The sequence below is a fragment of the Phacochoerus africanus genome, chromosome 5 (genome assembly GCF_016906955.1).
Source record: "Phacochoerus africanus isolate WHEZ1 chromosome 5, ROS_Pafr_v1, whole genome shotgun sequence".
NCBI lineage: Eukaryota > Metazoa > Chordata > Mammalia > Artiodactyla > Suidae > Phacochoerus > Phacochoerus africanus.
The window spans coordinates 36,365,686-36,388,513 of NC_062548.1; the positions used below are offsets into that span (position 1 = coordinate 36,365,686).

Here is a 22,828-nt window from a genome sequence, read left to right on the forward strand (position 1 = left end):
TGGAGCTGCAGCTACCGGCCTACGCCACAGCCACAGCAATGCTGGATCCTTAACCCACTGAGCGAGGCCTGGGATTGAACTTGTGTCCTTGTGGATGCTAGTTAGATTTGTTTCCTCTGAGTCATGATGGGAACTCTGGAAATTGTAGATCTTTCAACAGATTAAAAAGATGAGGTAGGGAGGGTATGATTTACCCTAAGTGGAGCCTGGACTATAGCCCTAGTCTTCTAGCTCCCCACATTCTTCCTTGTACACAAAGGAATGTTTAAGGTCTCTGAGTTGAAACTTCACTGTGTATCTAGGAGTTAAAACTTTGAATATTTAATTATTTTATGTCATTTTTGAACCATTTTATTTTATTATTTTATTTATTTTTTTATGTCTTTTGTCTTTTCAAGGCTGCACCTGAGGCATATGAAGGTTCCCAGACTAGGGGTCTAATCGGAGCTACAGCTACTGGCCTATGCCAGAGCCACAGCAATGCTGGATCCAAGCTACATCTGCGACCTACACTATAGCTCACGGCAATGCCGAATTCTTTTTTTAAATTGTTTTTTAATTACTCAGTACATTTTATTACATTTGTAGTCGTACAACAACCATCACAACCAGATTTTATAGCATTTCCATCCCAAACCCTCAGTGCATCCCCCCACCCCTCAACCTGTCTCATTTGGAAACCATAAGTTTTTCAAAGTCTGTGAGTCAGTATCTTAAACCTTTCTTTTTCATGAAAGAAGAAGGTTAAAAGTTGGGCCCTTAATTTGACTGTAACTTTTTTCCCTTCATTTTTAGGAATGGTTCTAAGAATAGTTAGCGATAAAGGATGGGCCATGGCTATTGACTTACTGTTAAAGCAGCAGAGTTTTACCATTTCCTATTATTAATGGGGTCATTAGCATTTGTTCTACAGAATTGGGATATTCTATGTATGATAAGGCATACAATATTTAGGCAGGGGAAAGTCTAGAATTTTCTTCCCAGGTATGCACTAAAATCATACCTGCCTTACGAATAACGACTGTAGCTAAAACTTAGTGAATCTACTGATGGACCCTGCAGAGGGAGATCAAGAGCTTTAAGTCGTCTGCGGCAAACCAAGTAAAGAAAGTCTGCCTTCTTCATTTACTCCAATTGTGGGATTCCTCTTCCTGCCCATTGATGATACAGAGGACAATTTAATCTATTGCTTGTGGATAACATAGTCAAACATAACCCAGTGCCATTTTTAGTTTAGTGAACTGTGAGGCGATTGGAAAGGAAACAGGACTGAGTATGGTGATATCACTTCCACAGTCACTAGTTTCAGGGCTCTTTGTAGGTATTTTTCAGACATGTGTCTTCAGTATCGGTGGCTTCTACATCAACAGTGCTTTCCTTTCCTTTTTATATTTTAAAGCATGTGACAGAATCATCTGATTTGTTCCTTACCATCTACCACCGAATACCAGCAGTATTATTTAGAACTCTCGTTATCTGTGGCCCAGTTATTTTTGAAATCTTTTCATGAATTTCTGTAATCTATCCATTTAAGAGCAGTGATTTAGCACACATCCATTCATTTGTTCTTAGCACTTTTGGTAAACCAAATCGTTTTCAATTTAAGTGGGGTAAGAGAAGGCTTGGGAATCATTTGGAGGGAGAAGCAGGGCGTGGGGTGGGGTAAATTGCCAGGTGACAGAAACCTGAGCCCTTTGGGGAAAAAAATCTAGTAGGATGCCTGGTACCTATTGTTATCCTGTGTTTGTTAGCAAAAGTCTGCTCTGAATGTTGTGCAGATAAATAGATACTGTTTCTGTCAATTCATAGTTCTATGCGACTGTAAACTAAGTAGTTTTAAATTTTTTAAATGTGAGTTAACATTAGAGCAGAAATAGTTCAATTGCTGTTGAGTAAAAAAACCACACTGAGGTAACTACTCTCAGGGCCACTAGGGGGCGTGTACACCATCTGTTGACATTTATGCTGCTGGCAAAGAAATATTTTATGCTGATGAGGATGTGCTAGCCTCCTATAAATGGCCTGTTTCCAGCCTCCTCCTTAGAGCAGGTGTTGAATATACTGTACATCATGCAGTGGAATTGAAAACACACAAGGGAGTTCCCGTCGTGGCGCAGTGGTTAACGAATCTGACTAGGAACCATGAGGTTGCGGGTTCGGTCCCTGCCCTTGCTCAGTGGGTTAACGATCTGGCGTTGCCGTGAGCTGTGGTGTAGGTCGCAGACGCGGCTCGGATCCCGCATTGCTGTGGCTCTGGCGTAGGCCGGTGGCTACAGCTCCGATTCAACCCCTAGCCCGGGAACCTCCATATGCCGCAGGAGTGGCCCAAGAAATAGCAACAACAACAACAACAAACAAACAACAATAACAACAACAACAACAAGAAGACAAAAAAAAAAAAGAAAACACACAAGCTGGGTCAAGTTACCGTGTGTTTTGTTCTTCACTAAATTGTCAACTTGATGGAAGAGCTTTGTCTCTTTTATCTTTTTTTTTTTTTGTCTTTTTAGGGTCGCACCTGCAGCACATGGACATTCCCAGGCTAGGGGTCCAAATCGGAGCTGCAGCTGCTGGCCTAGGCCACAGCCACAGCAGCACCAGATCTGGGCCACATCTGCAACCTACACCACAGCTCATGGCAGCGCCGAATCCTTAACCCACTGAGCAAGTTCTGGGATGGAACCTGAGTCCTCATGGATGCTAGTTGGGTTCATTAACTGCTGAACCACAATAGGAACTCCCTATCTCATTTCCAAATTTGCGTTCACGCAGAAGCTTAGAATGTGGCGTCATTTGGGAATAGGGTCTTTACAGATGTCATTAGTTATGGATCTCAAGGTGAAATCTGGATTTAGGGTAGGTCCTAAATCTGGTGACTGGTGTCTTTACAAGAGGAGGGAACAGGGTGAGGGCCATGCGAAGACGAAGGCCGGGCCTGGAGTGATGCAGCCCCAAACCAAGGGACGCCTGGAGCCATCAAAAGTTAGGGGAGAGGCAAGGAAGTGTTCTTTCCTGGATCCTCCAGTGCGAGCGTGGTCCTACTAACAGTGGATTTGGGCTTCTGGCTTCCAGAACTGTGAGAATGAATTTCTGTTTTTTTAAGCCACAAAGTTGGTGGTCATTTGTTTTGGCAGTTCTAGGAAACTTAACATACAAGGTAATCTCAGGTAATGAGTGCTACAAAGAGAAAGACGGGTGATGAGATGTGAGGGCAGGGAGGGGGCGTTACTGTTTTGGAACACCGAGCAGACCTCTCTGAGGAAACTCCAAGTGGACCCTCAGGGATGTGCTCCTTCCCTGAGGAACTGGGGGGAAAGTGCGCCAGGTGGCGAGAGCATTAAGTGCAAAGATCCCGAGGGAGGACCAGGCTGGTGGGGCTGGAGCAGAGCGGGAGCCGGTGGAGATGAGGTGTCTTGGGACCGTTGTGTGTCCTGATTAAACCTTTGATGAGCGGGGCGAGTGCAGGGAAGAGGGACCCTGGCAGCTGGGTCCCTGTGGCTCTTCACCTGGCAGCCATCCTGGCAGGCATCTGGGAGGAGATGATGGAAGCTCTGTGGCTGGAGCCATGGGTGGACCATCTCCACACGCTGGTGAGCATCAGAGTGAATAGAGACAGCCCGTGTGCCAGCAGGCTCCCAGCCCAGCACCAGCCCCAGCCCTGTGTCCTGCTGGCCCGTGTGCTCGGCCAGCAGACCCAAAAGAGCCTCAGAAGGAAATGAGTCAGGGGCCAAGGTGTCTGCTTTGAGCCAGCCCCGGCGTTTATTGGCAGCCCAGCAAACAAGGAGTATAGACCTAGAACAGTCCGTGTGTGTGTGTGTGTGTGTGTGGATGTGCATGCGTTTTGTTCCCTGCACTTCCCTTCTTCCCGATTTAAGAAAGAACTGTGGAGGAAACTGTGGCGTATATAATTATTTCTCAAATGTAGCTTCGGTTGGGGAGACAGTGAAACTCTGGAGAAATGGTTTCAAAATTTGTTTTACTTAAAGCATAACCAGAGCCAGTTTCGTATTCCTAAATGATAATTTGCAATGGAAATAACTATCACTTCATTTTATTTCCTCTTTTTATTATTTTGAAATGTTAATTTTGTTATATTCTTAAACATGCCACTGTTAAAATTGAGTAGATTGTCACAGTATTGTGAACATTTGAAAAATAGTACCTAAAATATACTTTGTTTTTTTGTGTTTTAGGTAGCTAGTATTTTATAAACAACCTTTAATTCTCTGATATAGTTGCTGAATCTTATGGTCTTCATTGCTTTGGCAATGAAAAGTAAAAATAATTTTGCTTATGGGGTTGTTTGCATTATTTGTGAAATTTCTTTTGTCAGACTACTTGGAAATTTCAATACTGGGTCTTCTAAGGAGCCAGGCTTCTTCACCTGAGCTACATAGCCACTTGGAAAGCTCAAACAGTGGTACCATCAACAAGAAGAAACCCTTGCTCTGTAGAAAGGTCCACAAAGGACCCCTGCAGGTGGTCTAACCTTTATTCATTTTTAAAGGTTTAATTTGGGTTTCCTAGGAAGACATGTAATTCATTTGTTTGCGCTTCCATTAATGTGTGGTTACATGAACACGTATGTAGTTGCATACATGCATGTAGATACATGTTCACGGGCCATGTCGCTTATGTGGCCACCTGAGACAACATGAAGGGAGAAGGGAGGTTTTTTTTTTTGTCCTTTTTATGGCCGCACTCATGGCATATGGAGGTTCCCAGGCTAGGGGTCTCATCGGAGCTGTAGCCGTTGGCCTACGCCGGAGCCACAGCAACTCGGGATCCGAGCCACGTCTGCAACCTACACCACAGCTCACGGCAACGCTGGATCCTTAACCCACTGAGCAAGGCCAGGGGTGGAACCCGCAGCCTCATGGTTCCTACTTGGATTCAGTAACCACTGCGCCACGACGGGAACTCCGAGAAGAGAGTTTAAATTCACCTCATTTAATATTTAGCCATGAAACATTTCTTAATGTTTAGAACAAATTTAATCCGTTTAATTTTGGTTCAGGAGATTGGTCAGAATTGAAACAAACTTAAGTGAGTCTATTTTCTTTCCATTACTTCTCGTTTTTATCTTGTATCCAGTACTAAGTGATTAAAATTTCTAAAGATCTTGTCTTCCTTTGTTTGTGGTAGAAAGGCTTATTACACCATCATAGCTGGGTTTGAAACCTTAAGAACCCAAACACTGTGTAAGTCTACTTTGAGCCATTTCTGAATTGGCTTGTTAAAAACATTTTAAGGAATTTAGCGAAAGAAAATCCTCTGTCAGGAACTTTACTTTCTGATTTCCTTAGTTGTTTGAGAAATTAGTTATTTGCTGGATTTTTTCCAGATATTAAGATTAAACATTTAGACCATCTCGGTTTCCATCAGAATGAAAACCAATTGATTTATTTAAAATGGAATCTTAGGGAGTTGCCATCGTGGCGCAGTGGTTAACGAATCTGACTAGGAACCATGAGGTTGCGGGTTGGATCCTTGGCCTCGCTCAGTGGGTATAGGATCCGGCGTGGCCGTGAGCTATGGTGTAGGTCTCAGACGAGGCTTAGATCCCGCATTTCTGTGGCTCTGGCGTAGGCCAGCAGCCACAGCTCTGGTTGGACCCCTAGCCTGGGAACCTCCATATGCCGTGGGTACGGTCCTAGAAAAGACAAAAGGACAGGAAAAAAAAAAAAAAAAAAGAATCTTAGAGTTCCCATTATAGCTAAGTGGGTTAAAACCTGACTAGGATCCATGAGGAGGATGCAGGTTTGGTCCCTGGCCTCACACAGTTAAGGATCTGACATTGCCACAAGCTGTGGCATATGTCATAGGTGCAGCTTGGATCCTGCGTTGCTGTGGCTGTGGTGTAAGCTGGCAGCTGCAGCTCTGATTTGACCCCATAGCCTGGAAACTTCCATATGCTGTGGGTGTGGCCCTAAAAAGGAAAAAGAAAAAAAAATCTTATTAGAATAAACAAGTGATTTCTTTTTGAAGGATAGTATGATCCACTACCAATCAGCAATTTCCTCTTTTATACAACATACTGATTTAAAACTTTACCAGCATGTTAAATTTCTGTGTAATTTGGATCTGACTTTTGTACCAATGATCAAATCAGCTCCACAAATATGTCTTGGGAACATGGTGTTTTTCCTCATACATATGCTCTAGGGGCTGGAAAGGACTTTTTAACATTTGCCTGATGCTTTATAGTTCATCAAGCTCATTCTTTTCAGTAACCTCAAGATGAATGGTCCTCATTTGCCAGATAAGGAAACAGGCTTCCTGTTGAAGGGTTCACTCAAGATCTGTGTGAACTGAGCTGTCGGACTGGAGCTCAGGTTTTCTGACTCTTAAGCTCAGCACTCTTTCCTCAAGGATCTCACCGTTTGGCTTTTAAGACATACTTAAAGATCAAAACCAGAGAGAAGGAGTGCCACAGGGCCTTCTAAGAAAGAAGAAATTATTCTGAACAGGAAGGCAGAGTATGTCCACTAGGGGACAGTTGATGGGTTTGGCAGAATGTGGGCTCATTCTATGCTTAGCTTGGGGAAAAGGAAGGAGCAGGTGGAAATTGGGGTGGAGGAGCCAGAGGGCTCTCAGCAGACTGCCCTGACGAGAGGGGAGGGCTGGCATTGTGGAATGCTGGGCTCTGGGTGTCGGGGGAGGAAGGAGCCCCTCCAAAGACATTGGTGGAGCCAGTCAGGTAACCTGAGTTCCAGTAACTGTGAAGGTGTTTGGAGTGAGGGGAAGAAGCGGATGAGGAGGAAATGGGAGAAAAGTTAGAATCTCGTTTGCCTGGAGTTACTGAACAAAAGCAAGTGAGTACTTGAACTTGGTGGTGAGGTTTCAAACCAGAGCCCTAGGAGAAGTGTCTGCAGAGGGTGGAAGGACTTGCTTAGGGAGAGGGTGGGACGTTTCAGCTCTGAATTGCCCCTGGAAAAGCTGCTGCAGCCCCATGCTTTACTCTTGTCTGAGTAGAGGGAAAGGTCAGCCCTAATCGGCACTTTTTTTTCATGTGGTTAATTCAGCTTTGTGAAAAGTGAAATGCAGCCAATTGCAATTGTTCAATTATGATGGCCTGTCTTTCTTGTTTTGAAATATTTCCTATTACACAGTGACCATTGATACCCCAGTCACCAACTTCTGCTCTTGTTCTGCAGCCTGGAGTCCTCGGGTACTTTGAGTTCAATGGTTCACCCCAGCCTCCTGGTTATTTGACCTTCTTCACATCAGCATTGCATTCGCTGAAGAAAGGTAAACATGATTCGTATTAAGACATTAGTACTTTAACAGCAGTGTATATTATATTGGTATCTTCTTTGGCAGATGTTATCTTGATGATTATATTTTAATTTTCTTGGTTCCTTTTCTCTGTATGAGATAATTACATTGTTTTATCTCCTGTTGGCAAGCAAAATTTTGTGCTGTTTCTAGTCTCTTAAATGTTTAGAGGCTATTATTTTTTAAAATGTAGCTTGATCAGTGTCTGCAGTGATGTATTTTGCACTTTAAATTGTCCTGTATTATACTCTCTTTTTGTGTGTGGAGTGATAAGTTTGTACCATAATTTAGGAACACATTTCCTTCAAGAAGTATTTCTTTATGTGTGAAAGTCATGTCATATTACAGCATAAGCCTTTTGCCACGTTCACTATTCTCAAGTTCATGTATTTTTTTACTTAGCTAAATCACATACATTATTTGAAGTCCTATTTTTTATTTTATTTTATTGTAATTAATAAATTAATTTGGGCTGCACCCCTGGCATGTGGAAGATCCCAGACCAGGGACTGGACCCTCACCACAGCAGTGACCCAAGGTGCTGCAGTGCCAGTGCCAGATCCTTAACCCGCTGTGCCACAGGGGAGCTCCCGAAGTCCTAGTTAAATTAAACACTGTATCCTGCCTGTTTTTTTCTCATTGCTCCATGTTCTTTCTGCACATCAGCCACGACCTCAGTTTTCTGTCAGGTACTTTCATCTGCTCACTTGTCTTCCCCTCACTTGTCACCCCTCTGGTCCAAGCCCCTCTCCACCCCTAGACCAGACCAGTAGACACTTAACTGGTATCCAGTCTCACCCCTTCTTCCTCACATCAGGGCCTTTGCACATGCTGGTCCTTCTGCCTGGACTGCGCCTTCGACCTCCTCAGCCCGCCATCGGTCCAACCCCTCTTCATCCTTGAGATTCCTGCTCAAGTAGTCCTTCCACACTTTCCCCCCTCGGGGAGAGACTCCTTGTTTTCTGTCGTAGCCCTTCGCATAGTTTGTATTTCTGTGTGTAGTTATGAGACAATTTGTTCACTGTCTGTCTTTCCTGGACTGTGAGCTTTCTGAGGGTGGGGACTGTGTGTCTGCAGTTCAGTGCTCTTTCTCCAGCATCTGGCATATGGCAAGGGCTCATCACTATGTGCCAAGCGAGTGATCAGATCTTTCTCCCAGTAGGTCAACCAAAAATACATAACCATCCTCCTGTCACTGGATATTAGATTGCTTCAGAGTATACGATTAATACATCAGTTATATGACTGGCCATTGTAGTATACACTTTGTCTTAAGATTTTCTGCGTAGAGACTCTACTGTATTCATGTTTTTCACATGGGAGACATTGGGAGGAGAAACGGCTGTCCAGGAGGTGTCTGTGCCTTCTGTCCACTTGAAAGACTGAGTTCACAGCATCAGGTGACTAAGAAGGCTCAGTGAGTCAGAGGATGAGTTTTGAAAACAAAATACCACCAATTTAAACAGCCTTCAGTAGACATTCAAAAATCTTCTTAGAAAACTAAATAAAGTCTTTCGAAGATCTCAACTGACGTTTATGTATAAAAGGGTAACCTAGAGTCATTCAGGAAAATGATGGTAGTATTCAAGTCCTTGAAGAAGCTGTCTCAAGATTTGGAAGGATGTCTTGTTTTGTTTTTTTCTTTTTCTTTTTGCGGTATATGGAGTTACCCCGCCAGGGATCAAATCCAAGCCATAGTTGCGACCTACTGCCAGGCCAGGGATCCAACCTGCATCCTGGAGCTGCAGAGGCGCCCCTGATCCCATTGTGCCACAGTGGGAACTCCTGCTTTGTTTCTGTTTTTGTTTTTGCCGTCCTTAGGTCATATGGAAGTTCCTGAGTCAGGGATTCAACCCTTGCCACAGCTGTAACCAGAGCCACAGTAGTGACAATGCTGGATCCTTAACCCACTGAGCCACAAGGGAACTCCTAGAAGGATGTTGTTACTCCCACCAACTTATATTGTGTGTTAATGGCTCATTTTAAATTATTTTTTCATTCAGAGGTTTCCAAAATATTGCTTTTTTTTGGAAAAACTTTTTTGTTTGTTTGTTTTTTGTTTTCTTATCTTTTTGCCATTTCTTGGGCCACTCTCGTGGCATATGGAGGTTCCCAGGCTAGGGGTCTCATTGGAGCTGTAGCCACCGGCCTACACCAGAGCCACAGCAACACGGGATCCGAGCTGCATCTTCAACCTACGCTATAGCTCACGGCAACGCCGGATCCTTAACCCACTGAACAAGGCCAGGGATTGAACCCACAACCTCATGGTTCCTAGTCGGATTCATTAACCACTGAGCCACGATGGGAACTCCTGGAAAAACTTTTTTAAGTACAAGATGGTAGCCTTTTTTTTTTTTAAAGTGTGGTTGACTTACTCCTGTTTTTTTCTTTTTTCCCTTTTTTTTTTAAGCAAGGAAGGTAAGAAATGGATAAAAAATACTTGAAGGTACAAAACAAATCTCCTGGTCAGATTACTAATTTTGACAAATGATTATATGAAATTTCTTCTTGGACTAAATCTAGTTCAATTTCCCTTTTCTCCATTTCTTCCCTGTCTTATGATTGTAGTGATTCTAATGCATATGAATTTCGCAAGAACTGAGTTCATTCTAATTAATAATTTTTTATCCTACTTTTGTGGGTAAGCTCCCACTAATGAACCACTTTTAGAAGAAAAGGCAAATTTGGAAGGATGCGTTTCCATAAAATGTGCGCTATGAAGGATGACCTAAAATAAATCTCGCCTTCGGCATCTGGGTTTTTTCCCCTTTGCTTTCTTCTCCCCTGCAGTCAGATGGTATTTTATTTATTAATAGCCAGTGTTCAGTAAGAGAAACACGTGCACACTTTTTTTTAATAGGACAGTGTGAAATGTACATTCTAGGTCATTGCTGTGTTTCGACTGGGTGCACAAATTGGGGCCTGAGGAGTGTTTGACACACTTGGCATTTGGTTATAGAGAGCTTAACTGAAGAAGTGTTTAGACTACTGTAGAAAGCAGGTGTCCTGGTTCAACAAGCCCCAAGCATATATAAAATGAACATGATGGAGTTCCCATCATGGCGCAGTGGTTAACGAATCCGACTAGGAAGCATGAGGTTGCGGGTTTGATCCCTGGCCTTGCTTAGTGGGTTAAGGATCCCGCGTTGCTGTGAGCTGTGGTGTAGGTTGCAGATGCAGCTTGGATCCCGAGTTGCTATGGCTGTGGCGTAGGCTGGTGGCTACAGCTCTGATTAGACCCCTAGCCTGGGAACCTCCATATGCTGCAGGAGCGGCCCTAGAAAAGGCAAAAAGCCAAAAAAAAAAAAAAAGTCTTTCCATTGTGTGTTTTTTTTGGTTTGTTTGTTTTTGTTTTTGTTTTGTTTTGTTTTGTTTGCTTTTTAGGGCTGCACCTGTGGCATATGGAGGTTCCCAGGCTAGGGGTTGAATCAGAGCTGCTGCAGCTGCTGGCCTACACCACAGCCACAGCAACACCAGATTGGAGCCACCTCTGCCACCTGCACCACAGCTCACGGCAATGCTGGATCCCGACCCACTGAGTGAGGACAGGGATTGAACCTACATCCTCATGGATAATCCAGTGGAATTCGTTTCCACCGAGCCACAGCAGGAACTCCCTATTTTGGTTGCCTTAGAAATAGCCAGGACACTCTCTGATAGCGGTTTCTTTTCTTTTTCTTTTCCTCTTTTTAGGGCCGCACCTACGACATATAAAAGCTCCCAGGCTAGGGTTCGTGTCGGAGCTGCAGGCCTACACCACAGCCACAGCAGTACCGGATCCTTAACCCACTGAGCAAGGTCAGGGATTGAACCCGCATCCTTATGAGTTCTAGGTGGGTTCTTAACCTGATGAGCCACAAGAGGAGCTCCTGACATCCGTTTCTTGAAGCTAGCCGGCCATCAGCCTGCAAATATTTTGCAAATGTACCATATATGAAGCATCATGCAGGGCGCTGGGCCTGCACAGAGGGGAGTGCACTGCTGCCCTCGAGCATTCGAGGCTTTAGCTGTAGGATCTGGTTCCCTGATGCTGTGACACTCCCTTTAGGCTGTGTGTCTAATGTTTGATATGTTTACACATTATAATAAAGGAACTTAGCGAAAATTCATTTACCACCTTCACATTTAGCGGATCCCTCCTTTAGTTGCTTTAACTGTTTCCTTTCCTCTCTGTGGCCTGTCTCCTGTACTGATCCCAGGCCCGGTGCTAATTATCAGTTCTCACCCCCCTCTGTTAGGCACCGTGGGCGGTGACCTTGGTTGTTTTCCCACACCATCTCACTTTTAGTCATTTCTTATATATCAGTTCTATGTTTTTATGTGATTAAATCTGTAGGTCTTTTTCTTTCTTTCTTTTTTTTTTTTTGTCTTTTGTTGTTGTTGTTATTGTTGTTGTTGTTGCTATTTCTTGGGCCGCTCCCACGGTATATGGAGGTTCCCAGGCTAGGGGTTGAATCGGAGCTGTAGCCACCGGCCTACGCCAGAGCCACAGCAACGCGGGATCTGAGCCGCGTCTGCAACCTACACCACAGCTCACGGCAACACCGGATCATTAACCCACTGAGCAAGGGCAGGGACCGAACCCGCAACCTCATGGTTCCTAGTCGGATTCGTTAACCACTGCGCCACGACGGGAACTCCTGTAGGTCTTTTTCTTGATTTGTCATTTTCTATAAACTTTGATCACTCATTAGTTCACTTTCTTCTTTATAAATTTACCTTTTTTTTTTTTTTTGGCCACACCCACAACATGCAGAAGTTCCCAGACCAGGGGTGGAAACTGCCCCACAGCAGCAACCCTAAGCCACAGCAGTGACAACGCTGGATCCTTAACCTGCTGTGCCACATGGGAACACCCCTTTTTTTGTTTGTTTTTTTGTTTTGTTTTTTTTAAGCCCACGCTTGCAGCATGTGGAGGTTCCCAGGCTAGGGGTTGGAATTAGGGCTGCAGCCACCGGCCTACACCGCATCCACAGCAACACCAGATCCAAGCTGCATCTGTGACCCACACCACAGCTCACAGAAATGCTGGATCCTTAACTCATTGAGTGAGGCCAGGGATCAAACCTGCGTCCTCATGGATCCTTATCAGATTTGTTTCTGCTATGTCACAGCAGGAACTCCTGGAAAACCCTTTCTTTTTTTGAGTTTCAAGTTAATTGGCACTTTATACTACCTCAATTTACTTTGGCTTAAATACAGAGCACAGCTGACTTCCCTCCCTTCTTATTGGCTAATCAGTTAGCCGATAATGCTTCCTTTATCCCTCAATTTGATGATGGCTGCTTTATCACAAAATATTTTCTTACATGTAATTGGGTCTATTTCTGTGTTTTCTCTTGGTCTAGATACCTCTTTTTGTATGAGTAAATATTTCATTTCTTGCTTTATAAATAATTACCTGGTGTAGTCTGGGCTTCGCTTCCTCTAGTTCTTGTGTTTTATGGAATATTCTTTTATATCCATTCATGTATTTGGCTAAATTTTGGTTGGAATTTTATCAAATGTTTAGGTTTGACTTCGCGTAATTGACATATTCATAAAATGTAGCTTCCCTTTCTTGGATCACAGCACGATTATTCATTTATTCAAACCTTCCTTTCGGTTTTTATAATAGGCCTTTTTATAATGAGGCACCTCCCTCGTTCTTGGTTAATCCTTTCAAAGGGCTGAATGATTAACTGTGGGCCGGCGGTCTTGTGTGTGGTTTGGAATCCCTCGGAAGCCGTCTCTTGTACTTCTCCACTCTGCCCAGGCCGAGAGCCTGGTCTTCTTGGAGCATTGCCACCTTTTGATCTTGGCAAACAGGCTTTTTCTTCTTTTGCCTGTAGAAAATCAGACTCTTTCACTCTTTGCTATGAAAATGTGTTCTGGTAAAATGTTATATTCTGCTGTGACGCAGTGACTTTTCTTAAAAGAGAAACTTTGCACCCAATTTTGATCCTGTTTTTCACTCAACTTTCAAAAGGGGTGCAAAGCCGCCTGCGGGGAAGAGCAGAGGCCTGGGAGCTGGCAGGGTCTGGTCGCTAACCTTGGTCTGCCCCTAGCAGGGTGTATAAACTTGAATACAACATTTAACTTTTCTGTGTTTGAGTTTGTCTTTGTAAAATGGAGAGGGGAGAGGTCGGGGTAAATGCTTTTCAAGGCCACGTCATGTGTGAAGTTTGTTGTGTGTGAGCAAAGTCATACTCTGAAAACCTGTGGTAGTTTAATGAGAAAGCCATTAGCCAGATGCTCCGGAAGGAAGAACCGTGTCTGTTTCCTAACAGCGTCTACACCAGGTATCATGGCCCCTGAATGACGGCGCAGATGCAGGCCTGCCTCTTCCCTTTCCCTGGAGCATTCCCTACCTGCTTCTCTTTGGGTAGTTGGCCTGCCGTATCCATAGGTTCTGCAGCTGTGGATTCAGCCAACCTGGGACTGAAAATATCAAGAAAAAAAATTCCTGAAAGTTGCAGAAAGCCAAAATTGCATTTATTGAGCACCTGGCAATTGCTTGCACAGCATTATGTTATATTTACAAGTGTTTACGTAGCATTTTCCCTATGTTAGATATTATAAGTAATGTAGAGATGATTTAAAGTACACCAGAGGATGTGTGTAGATTATATGCAAATATTGTGCCGTTTCACAGAAGGGACTTGAGCATCCATGGATTTTGGTATTTGGTGGGGTTGGGGAAATGGCTTCTGGAACCACTTCCCTCTGGGTACCAAGGCATGGCTGTGCTGTACGGTGTTCTCACTGTGGACCTGACTGCATTTCTTTCCCACCAGAATTGGAGCTGGTTTGTTCAGATCCTATTTATTGAGTGTCTTGAGGCCAAGGTTTTGTCTTTTTTAGGGCCACACCCACGGCATATGGAGGTTCCCAGGCTAGGGGTCAAATCGGAGCTGTAGCCGCCAGCCTACACCACAGCCACAGCCACGCCAGATCCAAGCCGTGTCTGCGACCTACACCACAGGTCATGGCAACGCCGAATCCTCAACCCACTGAGCGAGGCCAGGGATCGAACCTGCAACCTCATGGCTCATACTCGGATTTGTTTCCGCTGCACCACAACAGGAACTCCAGGGTTTTGTTTTCTTAATCCTACAGTTCTAACTCCCTACTTGGCCAGTTTAGCTAAAAGTTTGTGTGAGTAACTAGTAAAGGACACTTTACCTTGAAATTGCTCCAGAGGGAATGATTTTGGTGGTGGGAGGACAAGTCATTTTGAACCCCCCCCCCACGTCCCCTCAGGCCTGGCCTTTCGGGTTCCATAGGTCAGTGTGTGGGAACCACGCGGCAGGAGCCGGTGGGCCTGCCTGGTTCATTCTCCTGGCTCTTTCTTCTTGGCTTCTCACCGTCCCCTGCCACTAGAATCCTGCTGAATAGAACTCACGTTGCCATGACAACTTAAATGTCATCTTGAAAATACACTTAACTGTTTCCTTTCTTTTTACCCTTTCAGAGTAACTTTAAGGATGTAAGTATCTCGAAGTCAAAAAAATGGTTCAACTGACCTATGGGTGAAAATACACTAAACTGTTAACTGAAGTTACCATTTCCACTCCCTTCTGTCACCCTTAGGAATTCTTAAACATCGTTGAAAAGGAACCTTGTAGCATTAGTTTTCTAAGGAACACCTTTGGAAAATACTGTTTCAGTGATTTTTTTTTTTTTCTTTTTGTTCCTTAGGGCCATACCCGCAGCATATGGACGTTCCCAGGAGAGGGTTCCAGTTGGAGCTACAGCCGCTGGCCTACACCACAGCCACAGCACCACCAGATTGACATGCATCTGCGACCTACACCACAGCTCACGGCAGCGCCAGATCCTTGACCCACTGAGCGAGGCCAGGGATCAGACCCGTGTCCTCATAGATACCAGTCAGATTTGTTTCCGCTGCACCACAACTGGAACTCCTATAATGAGTTTTTAAAATAGGAATTTATTAGAGGAAAAAGTCATTCCACTGGAGGGTCCTTTCACTCCACCCGGTGGCGTCTGGTGGTGCTGTGATTGGCTGGTGGAATTGAGTCAGGCCCAGAAAAAGCTCCCTTCTTCATATCCTCATTCATGAATACAGCTCTTGGGGAGCACTTTTTGTTAGACTGTGAAATTTTATACAACATCAAGAAGTCCGAAGGAGGATTTTCTTACTGTGTAAGTGACACTCTTAAAGGCGTTGAACAGACAAGGGGTGGCTTCGTAGGCAAGGCTGGCTCTGAGATTGCTTTATTTTCTCAGGTTCCTGGTCTAACTCTTGGGAGTTTGGATCAGGCATTGGGTTTAACAGTTCTCTGTGAATGAAACAGGTTATGGATCACTTGGTTTTCTCAGACAATCTGATTTGTTGTCACTATTCTCTCTCAGGGAAATCTTTTTCTAACTAATTGCCTGTGTTCTGAGGCCCTCTGAGTACTGATTAGTATCCATTAAACACCTCAGAAAGTCCATGCTTTTTGTTTCCATACCTAAAACTGATCTTTTTTTTTTTTTTTTTTTTAGGGCTGCACCCGTGGCCTATGGAGGTTCCCAGGCTAGGGTCCAGTTGGAGCTACAGCTGCCGGCCTGCACCATAGCCACAGCTACTCCAGATCCAAGCCACATCTGTAGCCTACACCACAGCTCATGGTGACGCTGGATCCCTAACCCATTGAGCGAGGCCAGGGATCGAACCCGCAACCTCGAGGTTCCTTTTCGGATTCATTTCTGCTGCGCCATGACAGGAACTCCCAAACTGATCTTTTCGATTATGTTATTTTTAGCAAGGATGTGATCATATTTCATAGGAAACTGCTTTTATTACCATTATGATATCTCTGAAACCTTGTAAGTGCTGCTGGATGAGAACTAAGGCCCAAACCAGACATCCCTGTGCTTTGAGTTAGATTCAGAGCGTGGCTTTTTATCAATTCAGTGAGCATGTCGGGATCCACCATGTGCTACTCTGTAAAGATGAGGGAAACTCGTTCCTCACCAGCAGTCGTGCCACCAGCCAGTGTGGCCAACAGGTGGGCCTGCCCCCGGTGTGAATGCAGTGGCAAGTCTGTGACAGGCGTCACTGGAACATGGAGGAGGGGGAGTGTTGAGGTCACGTCAGGGAAGACTGGAGGTGGGGAGGGTCTCCCGGGGGGATTCGGGGTCGGCCTTCAGGTAGGCGTGTGCGGGTGGACGGGGTTGAGAAAGGCAGAAGGTGTGCTGGAACCACATTGAATGGTCGTTTGTAGCTATTTGATTCCATCTTTACTTCCGATTGTTGTGGGATATTTTCTGCCTTTTTAAAGGTGTCCCGTTTAGGAATATGCACATGTGCGTGTTGATCTTTCTATCGTTTGCCAGGGTCGTCAGGTTTCTTTTGGTGGTGTTTCGTTTTGTTTTGGGTCTTTTGAAGCTGAAAGAAGACTCCTAGACCAAGAACCAAAAACATTTAGATCTTGAAAACCTCTCAGGGATCACCTGTAGTACAGTCGCAAGTTGATAGTAAAACAACTCAGTGCAGGGAGTGCCCGTCGTGGCTCAGTGGTTAACGAATCCGACTAGGAACCAAGAGGTGTCAGGTTCGATCCCTGGCCTTGCTCAGTGGGTTTAGAATCCGGCGTTGCCGTGAGCTGTGGTGTAGGTTACAGACGCGAGTTGCTGTGGCTGTGGCATAGGTCGGCGGCTACAGCTCCGATTAGACCCCTAGCCTGGGAACCTCCATATGCTGCAGGAGAGGCCCCAGAAAAGACAAAAACAAAAACAAACGAAAAAAAACCAAAAAACTCAGTGCAGACAAACCCAGTTCCTGTCTCCCCGTGACTGCTTTCTGTGTAACACTGAGCATGATAAGCTGATACTGGACGGAGCACTTTGCCTGGATGATCCAGTCCTCACCACCACTCTTTGAAGTAGAAAATGTTATCATCTCAGTGTCACTGTCCCAGGTGAGGAAGGCTCCAGGTCACTGTGATAGGCAGAACAGTGGCTCCCTAGAGAGGCCCCCATTCTAAACCCCTGGACCTGTGAACAAGCCACGTTACATGGCAAGAGTAAATTGAGGTTGCACATGGAATTGAGTTGCTTGGTCTGTTGGCATCGAGAAAGTGAGATTATGCTGGATTATCTGAGCGAGCCTGGTGTAATCAGGATGATTGTTAAAAGTGGAATCGAGAGGCAAAGGGCACTGTCAGAGAGATACGGTGTGAGAAGGACTTGTGCAGCCGTCACTGGCTTTGAGGATGGAGGGGGCCACGAGCCAAGGCAGGGAAGGCAAGGAAAGATTCTCCCCAAGAGCCTCCAGAAGGAACATTCCCTGCTGACACCTGGATTTTAGCTCACTGAGGCCCATTCTGAACTTCGGCATCTAGAACAGTAAGATAAATTTATTTTTTAAGCCACTAACTTTGTGGTAATTTGTTAGAGCAGAAATAGCAACCTGATACAGTCAGGTTCCAGTAAGTGGAGTGTGAGCTAGGGACCCAGGACCCCGTTACTCTAGCTGCCTCTGCTCTCCTGGGATGTGGGGCAGGTGGCCTGGGGCCGTGATTGCCCACGATAACTGCTTAAAATGCAGTGCCTTGCCCTAGTTAATACCTGCCTTCCTGGAGTTCCCGTCGTGGTGCAGGGGAAACGAATCCAATGAGGAACCATGAGCTTGTGGGTTTGATCTCTGGCCTTGCTCAGTGGGTTAAGGATCTGGCATTGCCGTGAGCTGTGGTGTAGGTCTCAGATGTGGCTCGGATCTGGTGTTGCCGTGGCTCTGGCATAGGCTGGCAGCAACAGCTCCAATTCGACCACTAGCCTGGGTACCTCCATATTCCGTGGGTACAGCCCTAAAAAAGACAAAAAGACAAACAAACAAACAAACCTGCCTTCCTGCTTTTTCAAGGCCCAGCTGAAGGCCTGTGGGATTTATAACTGTGGTCCAGCCAGCAAGAGGGAGACATGGGATGGAGATTTCCACCCTCAGGCTCCCTTCTTGGAACTCCTGTTACACTAGTTGCCTGTGTACTTAGCAGCTACCATTGTTTTCTAAGCTTCCCTTAGAGTTTGTGGTATCTTCCTAACAAGAAGTCAGCAGGGACCAACTCTCCTAATCAGTCCTGTTAGTGGCAGGTGTCCTGTGTGGTCAAAGCTCACCCAGTCACCTCTTCTCACTGGCCTTCAGGTTTCCCCTCTGCAAAGTGAGGGAGCTTTGCCCTGCTTGCCTCCAAAGGAAGCTTCAGCTTGAAAATGTGTTGGCCCTTGGCCTGTTTTTTAGGCCTGGGAGCTAAGAATTGTTTTTGTATTTGTGAAGGGTTGTTTTAAAAAAAAGAGAGAACATGTGACACCTATGCTAGGCCCTGAGAACAGCATAAAAGGGGATGGAGGAAGGCCTTCTAAGCAGATATGTTTCTTTTGTAAAGTCTTTCCTTCCCTGAGGCTGTTAAAAAAAAGAAGAAAAGAAATTTAAATTGAAATACACACAAGAGAAGTATTGAGTTGATCGTTTTCATATTAGGCTTTGGTTTAAATGAGACCACTGGTGTGAGCGTGTTTAGTTTACTGTCATGTTAGTATATAGGACAGTGCATATTTAGCTCTGTAGTTTATATTCCCCTAGAATAATGTATTTGGAACTACATTTTTTTTTTCCCTTCCTCCCTAACTCACGAAAAAGAAAAAAAAAAATCATGGCTAAGGATAGTTCCATGTTTATTTAGAGTTTCAGTGTTTTGGCAAGCACCAGCATTTGCATATTGTATCTTTGGTGCCCAAATGCCAGATGTTTTCCTAGATAATTGCTTTGTGCTTTATATTAGGAATTTTGAAAATACACAAATCTCAGAGTCACATTCCGGGAAAAAATGTAAGCAACAGCTACAGTTCATACTTTGAAAATAAACATTTCTGTAATCTATTGAATTTCTTGGAAGAGTTTTTCCTTTTGATGAATGCATTCAGCACTGGAAATGTGTGACGTCATCATCCAGTGAATGACTGTGAATCACTGTCAGTGCTGAGGAGCTCTGGAGGGGCTATTGTTATCCCTGTGTATATAATCCTACCTTTTTCTTTTTTCTTCCTTGTCTAAAGCCTTGGGAAGAAGACTGGGAAAGCAGAAGTTAATAAAAATGGCAGAGTATAGAGTAAAATGAGACTTGTTTCTAGGATGGAAGGTACCAAGGTACAGGTTTGCCTTTGGGGTTTGTTTTGTTTTGTTTTGTTTTTTGCTTTTTAGGGCTGCACCAGCGGCCCATGGAAGTTCCCAGGTTAGGGGTCAAATCGGAGCTGTAGCTGCTGGCCTATACCACAGCCACAGCAACTCAGGATCCTTAACCCACTGGGTGTGAGGCCAGGGATGGAACCTGTGTCCTCATGGATGCCAGTCAGATACGTTTCCGCTGAGTCATGAAGGGAACTCCCAGGTTTGCCTTTTGGAATGTCACTACTGCCCAGAGTAAGGAAGTGAGAGAAACTTTCCCAGGGGGTAAATAACTTGTTAGCTATGCTGATTAAAAAGCCATGTGATTTAGTCCAGTGGTATTTAGTTTTGAAGTGTATCATGATATATTTGTTAGCAGTTATCTTTGTCAGTGTTTTTCTTTTTCTTTTTTTTTGTCTTTTTCTAAGGCCACATATGGAGATTCCCAGGCTAGGGGTCTGATTGGAGCTGTAGTCACCGGCCTACATCACACCCACAGCAACATGGGATCTGAACCACGTCTTCGACCTACCCCACGGCTCATGGCAATACCGGATCCTCAACCCACTGAGCCAGGCCAGGGATCGAACCCACAACCTCATGGTTCCTAGTCGGATTCGTTAACCACTGAGCCACAACGGGAACTCCAGATTTATCAGTGTTTTTCCTGACCTGATGCTCTGTTGTGTTCTGTGGTCCCTGAGAGATGAGCTCACGCAGAAGCCGCCCAGAGAGCAGATGGCCAGTCCCGATGTAAAAGTGTCCACGTTGTTCGGCTCTGGCATTTCTGTTTGTTCTTTGGGTCGCCTCAGGTACCTTATTGTGGAACACCCCGTGCTCTTTAGGCCTCCAAGAGAATTGATTGCAGAAGCTCAGCAGTTTAGCCCTAGAGTCACGAGGAGAGGGTGGGACACAGTCCTAAAAGTAATCACGCGCTGCTATTGGGGGACTTTCACGAAAAAAACTGAAGAAATGTCATCTTCTGTATCCTTCCCTGATAACTTGTCCAGTATTAAGACTCACTATTTTAGCCTAATCTTCCTGAGTTACATAAATCTTGCTTTTTCCTCAGTGCCACAGTGCAGTAGAACTATCACAGGAACCATGTAGGTATTTTAAAATTTCCTGGTGGCTGCATTAAAATTTAAGAAGTAGTAGGAGAATTTGAGATTTTTTTTCCTTTTTTTTTAGGGTCACACCCACGGCCTATGGAGGTTCCCAGGCTAGGGGTCCAATTGGAGCTGTAGCCCCTGGCCTACACCACAGCCACAGCAACACCAGATCTGAGCCGTGTCTGCGACTTAAACACAGTCCACAGCAATGTCAGATCCATAACCCACTGAGCCAGGGATAGAACCTGTGGCCTCCTGGCTACTAGTTGGGTTCATTACTGCTGAGCCTCAATGGGAATTCCTAATTTGAGATATTTTACATTTTTTATTGAACCAAGTCTTTTATATCTCACAGCATATCTCAATTCAGATGCTGAACTTTCACTGGAAATACTTGATTTGTATTTAGAGTTCATAAAATTTTCAGTTGAAAAAAGTGATTTACCTACCAAATATTGTTTTATGTTGTTTTAATGGTACTATAATTGACTTACAGTATTATATTACTTTCAGGTTACAAACCCAAGTTGTTTTAAACATGCTTAAATGTTTTCCAATAACTGAGTTATCACTTTTACATTAATTAAAATCAAAGTTAAAAATTTAGTCCCTCAATTGTTCATATTTCGAGTGTTCACATATTGTCAGTGGCTACCACATCAGATGGTGCAGCTCGGGACCTGGGCCTCATTATCCAAAAAAAAGCAATTATTTTCTAAGATACCGAGTCTCCTGCAGGCATATCCTTGAGTTAATGCTTCAGAGTGTGCTCCTGGTAGCTCTTAGTTGGGGAGTGTGAATTGTGTGGCTTTGCTTCTGGCAAGACCCTTCATTATTAATTTTAAAACACAATTTAAAAAAATCTATTAATGGAAAATCTGAAAAAAAATGTATGTAACTGAATTACTTTGTTGTACACCTGAAACTAAAACAGTACGGTAAATCAACTATACTTCAGTTAAAAAGAAAAAAAAAATGTTCTCTTTTGCTAACAAAAGAAACTATTTATTATTCTTTCTGGAATGTTTGAGGATTGTAATATCTTGTCCCACTGAGGTCCCACCTTAGAATGTATGTGCTTTACCTTAATACTGAACCGAGGTTTTACTGTTAAAAGTGGAATTTAAGACAGTGATTAAAAGCGAAATAAAGTAGTCTGATATTAAAACATTATGCAAAAGGCCAAAACCAAAAAACCTTGGTGCAAACCCGAAAGATCACAAGTGAGCCAGATGAGTCCGAATGGAAACCAGATGGGATTTCATCTCTTTGCATTCCCAGTGTGTCCTTGGTGGCGGCCACAAGATAAATGGTGACAGTGGTGTGTGGAAGGCACGGGAAGGACAAGGGAAGTTCCGCCTGTGGGGGTGTGGGGAGCTGGGGTGGAGCATTCTTCTAGTGATGGAAAAGAACCCCAACCTTGTACAAGATAGTTGACTTATTGCAGGGGTCAATCTGCAATAAGTGCAAAAAGAAATGCAATGGAGCAGAGAAGGCTGTTTGTTCCTCAAGCAGACAAAACCTCATGGGCCTGATAGTGTTGGTTTCTGCTCACCCCATGCCGTGAGGGGGTGTGGTGAAGGGTGCGTGATGCATGGGCCTGGGTGGGGCCTCTGTATGCCGTGGGTTGCCTTGTAGCTGAGGGACACAGGGCCAAGGACTCAGCACCTTTTGTAGCAGGCAGCAGACAAGCCAATCTTCATGCTGTGGTCACCTTGACCTACTTGGTGTCTGTGACAAGCTGCAGAAACTGCTCCGTAACACCTGCTTTCACCCAGATGTCCTTTCAAGGTCTCGTTTCATCTTGCAGCCGTCTTCCTGACACCTTGCCCTGGATGGTTAATAGAGACTATAAACTGGCCAGTGGCCTGGCCAACAGACCTTACTGTGTTTTTTAATCATCATCATCATCATTATTATTCACTAAGTAGAATCATGCCATTGTTGGACCATTGGTGGGGGAGGGGAGATCATTATTCTGAATTTATGTTTGAATCATTCAACACATTCACAGTCCTTAATTAAAATATCGAAGCTTCATTAATTTTAGGACAGAGTTATTCATTTTATAAATGACAAAGACCCCTATTGTAGAAAGCCCTGGAGCCCTGCTTAACGGAGAATGTGCTAGATGTGAACATGAGACGTGTTATTTTCTCGTGTCACTCTTACACCATAAACTTCCTCTGCTGATTCAAGTACTCCTTGTACAGAGGACACGGCGGATTTAACTGCTTCTTCCCGCAGGGTGTCCGTTATGTGCAGGAACTTTTAAAATGTGGGA

The 22,828-nt window shown here is 44.5% G+C and overlaps 1 protein-coding gene across 2 annotated transcripts in view; it reads left to right on the plus strand.

The window, feature by feature from the left end:
• Positions 1-22,828, plus strand: part of TXNDC11 (thioredoxin domain containing 11) — a 69,389-nt gene that overhangs the window by 22,139 nt on the left and 24,422 nt on the right. For both annotated transcript variants that reach the window (XM_047780487.1, XM_047780488.1), the window contains one exon: positions 7,158-7,251. In XM_047780487.1, the coding sequence (XP_047636443.1) occupies positions 7,158-7,251 (94 nt within the window). The remainder of the gene's footprint in view (positions 1-7,157; positions 7,252-22,828) is intronic.